General features: G+C 35.6%; 1 protein-coding gene across 1 annotated transcript; it reads right to left on the reverse strand.

Moving 5' to 3' along the window:
- Window positions 1-7,583: 7,583 nt before the first annotated feature.
- Window positions 7,584-8,574, reverse strand: LOC118996781 (olfactory receptor 10AG1-like). The gene has a single exon (XM_037060330.1). The coding sequence runs from the start codon at window positions 8,551-8,553 to the stop codon at window positions 7,645-7,647; it is 909 nt and encodes a 302-aa protein (XP_036916225.1). The 5' UTR covers window positions 8,554-8,574; the 3' UTR covers window positions 7,584-7,644.
- Between the last annotated feature and the right edge of the window lie 603 nt (window positions 8,575-9,177).

A 9,177-nucleotide genomic window follows, 5' to 3' on the forward strand; every position in this document is an offset into this window, starting at 1 on the left:
TTATCTGAAAAAATATCTGAAAACAAATAGTCCCTCAGCTATATCAGTGGTTGAACAAAATAAAGACACAATTTACAATCCAACTTTGTGTCAGTAATTAAGAAACTGGTTTCATTCATCAAAGAATCCCACTGTTCTCTAATTAATTCTTCTTCACAGTTCCATATTAGATTTTTAGCATTCAGAGAGCTGAGCATCAAAGACAGACAGGAATTAAGGAAACAAACCCACTCTTAAGATTGTCACCAAAGACACTGAAATAGAGAACAGTGACCAGAGGGAAGAGGGGAGGGAATTTCAGAGGAAATAGGGGAGGGATTTAGAGGAACATATATAAAGGATACATGGACAACAACTGAGAAGAGTGGAAATGGGAGGGAGGGGGGTGGGATGGGGGAAATAGACAGAAAACTACTTGAAAAATAATTAAATAAATTTAAAAAAAAAGATTGTCACCACATTACTTCTACCCAAATGCTATTATAGAAACTAATCACGTGACTTAACACAGATATGAGAATGTTAGGGAATGGGGTTCACTGAAGGTTAAAGAAACAGAATACATTTGAAGAACATCAAGCCAGACTCTGCCACAGTCCTCTCTTTGGTCACTAATAGTGTGTTATAGCATGCTGTAACATATATACCTTTAGAATTTAAGTGTTAATATTACATACATAGAAAACAATCATTGTGTGTAGTACATATCTATGCATTGCAGTTGATTTTTAGATATATTTGTGTCTAATGAAATGTCATTATTATTTCCATTGCTAAATTAGTAACATTATTGAAGCATGATTTATAGAAATCAAAGTTCCATCTTTAAAATGCACTCAGTGAGATTTAAAGTAAGATGCAATTTGACATATATGAGGTCTTTCCAGAAAGTATCCAGCCATGTAATATGAAAAATAGCACCATTTATTGAAGAAGATACAACATACAAGAAGCATTGAACATAGAACAATGATGCCTCAGTCCCCTTCCAAGCAGGCACCTTGGAACCTCACACAGTTCTCCCAATCTGTATCAGCTGTCCTGTTGTATTTTCCTGAATCTCACTGATGGTCTGAAATCTCTTCCCTTTCAAAGGTGATTTTAGTTTTGGGAAAAGGCAGAATCACAGGACAGCAAATCTTGGCTGTAGGGAGGCTGAGTCATCTGGCTGACTTGATATTTTGCCAAAAACACTGTACAAGATGTGATGCATCAGCAGATATGTTGTTGTGATGAAGCTGCCAATCACCAGTTGTTCATAGCTGCAGTTTCTGAATCATCAAATAGTTTCTGTGTAGGAATGCTCAAGTCTAATGCAGAATTTGATGCAGAGTCATTGCTCTACTTGCTCAGTCATTTTGAATGTGATGGCCACACAGTACACATGCTCACTCAATAACATCTACCACCCCCACTGACTAGTATAGTGAATTGGTCAATGTTTATGCACATGTATTCCAGTCTGCTGTCTTCGGCTGCCAGGTTACATGATGTTTCTCCTTATATTAACAATGGCTGGACTTTTTCCTGCTAGACCTCATATATATACATGTGTGAAACCATTGCTATGGTCAAATACAGAACAATCATATTATCCAAAACATTTTTCCTAATATTCCATATTTGTAGTTATTAAGTATATTGAATTGATTTTTATAATTTTGCATTCCAGTTTATTACTAGTAACATATGAGCAGTTGAAATGATGTTCACATTTCAAGTCATATATCTGCTCAAGTCATGTAATTATTTCAGGAGTTGTTTTGTAGATACCCTAAGATATTCTAGGGAAATGGTTATACCTCTAGCAAAACAACCACCTTTTTCGTTGCAATTTTAATTTATTTTTTCTTACTTCATTTGAAGTTTCTTACGTACTTATTTGTTGAGAAATATGTCAATCAGTTCATAAATATTTGAGGTTTTAAAAAAATATCTTATTTTCATTGCTTCCTCATTAATTCTATTGTATTTAGAGAAAATATTCCAAACCTTTGAAACTACAAACTCTGCTCTGTAAGTCAGTATATGGACTATCTTTGTAGACCCACCAAGCACTCTTGAAAGCGTGTTTAATATGCATTTTGTGTGTAATATTGTTCGGATAGCTTATTCCCTTACCGATTTTTTAGTTTTCCACAGGTGAATGAAATATAAATGTGAAGATTTCATGCTATGATTATAGAATTGTGAAGTAATTATTTTTAGTGTTAGTCCCTGTATTTTGAGATTCTGTTTTTAGGTACATAGAAATTTATGGTATTTGTGTCTTCCTAATAAATGAAACTTTTCATGTCAATGTAATATACCTGTTTATCTCTGTGATACAATAACTACTCAAGTTTTTTTATGTTTGCTGTTTGCATGATAAAGTTTTCCTATTCATTTATTTTTAATTAATATATTCTAGCTTTATTTATTTATATATATATATTTTAGTGTTCAAATTTTATTTATTTTTTTCTTTAATTCTTATTCAAGTACAGTTTTCTGTTTTATATTCCCAGCCCTGCCCCGCTCAGTGCTCCCCACTTCCCTCCCATTTCCACCCCCACCTTAGTTATTGTCCATGTGTCCTTTATACTTATTCATGTGAGTCCATCCCCTTTTCCCCTATGATATTCTAGCTTTAAAGTGTGTTTCATTAGACAGTACATATTTGATTCTGGCTTTGTAAAGTATTGTTTCTTTTTTAATTGTAGGGTTTAGTTAATTAGCATTCAATAGACTTGGATGTGTCTGGAATTAGTCTCATGTTTCTTTTTCACTTTTTATAGTTGTTCAAGTACAGTTTTCTCCATTTCCCCCCCCACCTCACCACTCCCCCCTAACCTAACCACTTCCACTTCCCACCCTCAATCTTACCACCCTTTGGCTTTGTCCATGGGTCCTTTATACATGTTCCTTGATGACTCTTCCTATTTTTCCCCTGTTATCTCCTCCCCCTCCCTCTCTGGTTGCTGTCAGTTTGTTCTTTATTTTATTGTCTCTGGTTATATTTTGCTTGCTTGTTTGTGTTGTTGATTAGTTTCCAGTTATAGGTGAGCTCATGTGGTATTTGTCTTTCATCACAGTTTATTTCACTTACAGTAATGCTCTCTAGGTCCAACCATGGTGTCACTAAAGGTAGGAGCTCATACTGTCTTTCTGCTGTGTGGTATTCCATTGTGTAAATGTACCACAGTTTTTCAATCTGCTTATTTACTGATGGGCATTTAGGTTGCTTTCAACACTTGGCTATTATAAATTATGCTGCTATGAACATTGCGGTGCATCGGTTCTTTTGAACTGGTGTTTCAGGATTTTTAGGGTATAATCTCAGCAGTGGAATTGCCAGGTCTAAAGGCAGTTCCATTTTTAGTTTCCTGAGGAAATTCCATATTATTTTCCACAGTGACTGCACTAGTCTGCATTCCCACCAACAGTGTGTCAGGGTTCCCTTTTCTCCACATCCTCACCAGCACTTGTGTTGTTGTTCATATCTCTTTTTTTAAAGCAACCTTTGTTTATTGATTTGTTTCATATCTTTGTTGGTTCTGTATTTCCTCTTTTCTATAGTCTTAGATTATTTAGATTTTTTAAAGTTCTATTTTACTTTATTTATTGGTTTTATAATGGTTATGGATTTTAGCTTACACATTTTTAAACCAAACAGTCTAAGTTAATTATGTACAACTTTATGTACTCTATAAACCTGTCTCAACTTTTGGCTTCATGACAGGTATTTGAAAAGTAAATAGGTACAACTTCTTACCTGCCTTGACTCATTCTGCTGGGAAAATTTAGAAAGGCTTTCTTAATTCCAATATGGAAAATTCTTAATCCTTCTTCCCATTGTCCTTTGGAGTCAGCAGAGGTAAAACTGCCCATAAGTTAACATTTTATTTCTATAAAAACTATGTAGTGTTTTGCAGCTCAAGCGTTCATCTTCATGTGGTACCTACCTGTTCCATACCTGTGTTTCTTATCCAAGAAGTCGGGCTTATGTGAAGAAATCCATCTTCACTGCATCAGCATGATGAGGGCATTCCCTTGAACTGCAGGAGGGTTTCCCCACTTTCATGTCACTTCTATAATACTATTTGTATTTCTTCCATCTTAGTCCAACTGGATTTCCATATGTAATGTCTAATAGAAAATTTTAAGGTCATACATTTTTTTTAATTTTTTTAATTTTTAAAATTATTTATCAAGTACAGTTTTCTATTACTCCCACCTCCCCTGGGCTCCCCCCTCCCTCTCATTTCCACCCTTCTTAGTTGTTGTCCATGTATCCTTTATATTTGTTCCTCTAAATCCCTCCCCTATTTCTCCTGAAATTCCCTCCCCTCTCCCCTCTGGTCACTGTCCCTCTGTTCTCCATTTCAGTGTCTTTGGTTATATTTTGCTTGCTTGTTTGCTTTGTTGTTTAGCTTGCTGTTAAAGGTGAGATCATATGGTATTTGTCCTTCAACACCTGGCTTATTTCATTTAGCATAATGCTTTCCAGTTCCTACCTTGTTGCAAAAGGTAGGAGCTCCTTCTTTCTTTCTGCTGCATAGAATTCCATTGTGTATATGTACCATAGTTTTTTGATCCATTCATTTACTGACGGGCACCTAGGTTGCTTCCAACTCTTGGCTATTGTAAATTGTGCTGCTATGAACATTGGGGTGCATATGTCCTTTGGGATTGGTGTTTTGGGGTTCTTAGGATACAATCCCAGAAGTGGAATTGCTGGGTCAAAAGGCAGGTCCAATTTTAATTTTCTGAGAAAATTCCATACTGTTTTCCATAATGGTTGTACCAGTCTGCAATCCCACCAACAGTGGACCAGAGTCCCCTTTTCCCCACACCCTCTCCAACATTTGTTGTTTATTGCTTTGTTTATGATAGCCATTCTCACCGGTGTAAAGTGGTATCTCATTGTGGTTTTAATTTGCATCTTTCTGATAGCAAGCAATATTGAGGTCATACATTTTTAAAAGAAAATAAAATTTTGATGTGCATATGTTGAATGAATACATAACTTAGAATGTAAGCATAGTATATACCACCACTGCCTCATCTTCTGTTGCTTCAGAGATCTTTCAGTTTTAGTATTCTATACGTGATAGTCTAATCTTATTGAGGAGAACACAGCTAGCAATATTGAAAAGTAATCCTCTATTATTTTTATGGGTTTTTCACACAGTATTTAAGAACAACTCTAAGATTTATTTACTTCTGATGTTTAATAGTCTCTTTTATAGAGATAAAATGACAAAAATGTATTTTTTGTAATTGTATACTATTAAGATCTTGATAATTGCTTCAGGGTTCTTAGGATATACTCCTAAGAGTGGAATTGCTGGATCAAAGGGCACATTCATTTTTAGTTTTCTTAGAAAATTCCATACTGTTTTCCATAGTGGTTGTACCAGTCTGCAATCCCACCAACAGTGAACTAGGGTCCCCTTTTCCCCACAACCTCTCCAGCACTTGTTTGTTTCTTTGTTTATGGTAGCCATTCTGACTGGTGTAAAGTGGTATCTCATTGTGGTTTTAATTTGCATCTCTCTGATAGCTAGCGATATCAAGCATCTTTTCATGTGTCTCTGGATCCACTGTATGTCCTCCTTGAAGAAATAGCTGTTCAAGTCCTTTGCCCATTTTTTAATTGGGTTGCTCATCTTCTTTGAGTGGAGTCGAGTGAGTTCTTTGTATATTTTGGAGATTAAACCTTTGTCTGAGGTATCATTGGCAAATATGTTTTCCCAAGCTGTTGCTTCTCTTTTTATCTTGATACTGTTTTCCTTAGCCATGCAGAAGCTTTTAATTTTGATGAGATCCCATTTGTTTATTCTTTCCTTTATGTCCCTTGCTCTAGGGGACGTATCAGTAAATGCACCCTGATGTTCATAGCAGCACAATTTACAATAGCCAAGAGTTGGAAGCAACCTAGATGCCCATCGGTCAATGACTGGATCAAAAAGCTATGGTAGATTTACACAATGGAATTCTATGCTGCAGAAAGGAAGAAGGAGCTCCTACCCTTTGCAACATCATGGATGGAACTGGAAAGCATTATGCTGAGCGAAATAAGCCAGGCATTGAAAGATAAATACCTTATGATATCACTGTTAACAGGAATCTAAACAACAAAACAAACAAGCAAGCAAAATATGACCAATGACACTCAAATACGGAACAGGCTAACAAGGTTCAGAAGGGAGAGGGGAGAGAATCATAGGGGAAAAGGGGATGGACTCACATGAACAAGTATAAAGGACACATGGACAATAACTAAGGTGAGGGGCGGAAATGGGAAGGAGGTGGGGAGCACTGTGAGGGGGCAGGGCTGGGAATACAAAACAGAAAACTGTACTTGAACAAGAACTAAATAAAAAATTAAAATTAAAAAATATCTTGATAATTGTCTCTTTTTTCATATTTTCTCTCTAAGTTGAGGTTTTAATGTCAGGATGAAATCGTACAAAAATCGTGTTATATGCACTTTCTCATTACCTTCTAACAAACTCGGACAATGGATGTGATAAGGAGAGGTGGAGAAGATAGAGGTAAGTGAAGGTATTCCGTGTTTTGAAAGGAACATTGTGCAAAACATAGTGAGGCCCCACTAATCTTGGGAAGGTTGGTGCCAGAAGTTTTACAGAATGCAGGATTATGTGGAGCAAAAGAAATGCAGGGAGTACAGAGATGACTAATACGGATTTTATTTAATTTTGGTGCTTTAGCATTCAAACATGTCTTGTCTTCTACACAGTTATTCTTTATTCTTCTACACAGTTATTCTTACACAGGTCCCATACAGTTTCTTTAAAGAAAGAAGAAAAGAAAGAGAGCTGGAAGTAAGAAAAGTGATTCTCACATACCTCAGTAATACCATTTTAAATTTTTTATATAAAAAATATTTGTTCCAGTTACTCAAATACCTTTATTTTTCTCCATCCACAACTTTTATTCTTTTTTCTATGCACTTAAAACCTATATGACAAAATAAAAATTGAATCTTCTTATTGCTTCTAATAAAGTAATGGCAATTAACTAGTATTCCAGACAAAAACTGGATTCTGGAACTATGTGTACCCACTTTTTTCACATGTGAATTTATCTTTGGGGAGTTAACTGAAGAATCACCATTAGAAACAGGTAGAATGTCAATTTTCTTTAATTCATTGACTTACTATTGTTGGATTCTCATCTTTCCTTGCTTTTCATGAGCTTGCCTAATTATAAGATTTATTAATCATGAGCAGATAAAACATCAATAGTTACACTTTTGCTATTAGTCATTATTTCAATTTAGCAAAGTTGATTAGACACCTGTTAATTTTCAGAAAATATGTTGAGCTCTGGAAATACAAAGATGAATCACCTTGTTGTGAAAAAGAAAATGTAAGTAATATTCTGAAATCTTTAAAAACAACAACAAGAAACTTTAATGACTCCAGCATGTTATTTCAGATATTGTAATATCTTGGATTGATTTTGGAATTAATTTGATATTTAAAAATAATAGCAGAGTTTATTTCATGTGATATATAATATAATATAATTCATCTAGAATAATTAAGATTTCTAGCAGTATTGGAGAGGAATTGAAATCAATGTCTGGATACTATGATAAGTAAGAAACAAATTTTAGGAAGTTACATTGTCAGGTCACAGAACAATCCATTTAGACAAAAATTTTCTCAATGCTACCATAACATCTTTATTTCTCAGACAATATATCATGGGGTTAAACAATGGTGTCACAATGGTGTAAAAGAGAGAAAGAAATTTGTCCATTCCTGTTAAATGACTCGACTTTGGTCTCAAATATGAAATGATGCCTGATCCAAAGAATAAAGCTACAACCATGAGATAGGAAGAGCAGGTGGAGAACACCTTGGTTCGCCCTGTTACTGATGGCAGCTTCAAGATGGTGGAGATTATTTTCACATAAGATCCAAAAATCAACATAAAAGGAATAGTGACAACTAGGACAGCAACCACATAAATCAACATCTCTGCCATAAAAGTGTCCCCACAGGCAAGCTGAAGTACTGGTGGTACGTCACAGAAAAAGTGATTCAGCTGGTGAGATCCACAGAAGGGTAGAGAGAAAATCTGGTAGATGAACCCTATGTGGACTGGAATTCCAGTCATCCAACAGCCAGCTGCCAACTGGACGCACATTCTGTTGTTCATGATGAGAGGATAGAGTAATGGCTTGCAAATGGCAACATACCTGTCATAAGCCATTACAGTCAGAATAAAGCACTCAGTGGCTCCCAAGACCAGAAAGAAATACATTTGAGTAGCACAAGCCAGAAAGGAAATGCTTCTGTTTTGTGTACGAATACCTATTAACATTCTTGGGACAATGACTGACACGTAACATATTTCCAAGGAAGAAAAGTTCCCAAGGAAATAATACATGGGGTTCTGAAGGGAAGGATCCACATTGATTATTATAATAATGAGGCTATTTCCCATCAGAATAATCACATAAATTATCAAAAACACCCCAAACAGAAATCCTTGGAGGTCAGGAACATCGGAAAAGCCAAGCAGGATAAAACCCATCAATGTAGTGTGGTTCCCCTGTGGGGTATTTTGTCCTGTGGGTTCCATATATGAACAAAATGATTTCAAACTTAGAAGTCACTTCAATTCACTGGCACAGGATAGATAAACTGTTTTTTTATTTGTTGTTTTTGTATTTTTGGTAATATATTTCAAATCCTATATCCTAAACTTCTACTATGTAAAAGCAGAAAACAATCTTAAATTTAATTTTTCCTGTTCATATTGACAATGTGGGTAAATTGATAGCACAGCAAAACAGACAACAATCCAATTAGAGCAAAACAGGCCAGAGAGCTGTCTCAGAACAAGAACTGCTCTAGGTAACTCGTAACATTCTCTCATCAGAAATTTTACTCCTTTCTGACCAATCTGTTGTCATTTGCTTTTTATTTGTATTTTGTCCTGCCTAGCACCTTCTAGTGTACAGTCTGCTTAGAAGACTTTTTTCACATTTGATTCTATGTTTCCCCTGTGAACTTCATCATGGCTTGCCAAAGGGCAAGGTCATCAGTAAGACTACACTGTAGAGCTGGTTCAGGCCATCCTGGGCCACTTCCTACCTGGGAAAGAGATAGAAACACTTGTCAGAAAAAGAAGAATTATAGCCTTGCTCCATCATAA

Source organism: Sturnira hondurensis, unplaced genomic scaffold (assembly GCF_014824575.4).
Source record: "Sturnira hondurensis isolate 20B ecotype Veracruz unplaced genomic scaffold, ASM1482457v3 Scaffold0011707, whole genome shotgun sequence".
NCBI lineage: Eukaryota > Metazoa > Chordata > Mammalia > Chiroptera > Phyllostomidae > Sturnira > Sturnira hondurensis.

What these genes read in the sequence shown, in the direction of transcription:
- LOC118996781 (XM_037060330.1), bottom strand. Translation starts at nt 8,553, where the DNA reads ATGGGTTTTATCCTGCTTGGCTTTTCCGATGTTCCTGACCTCCAAGGA.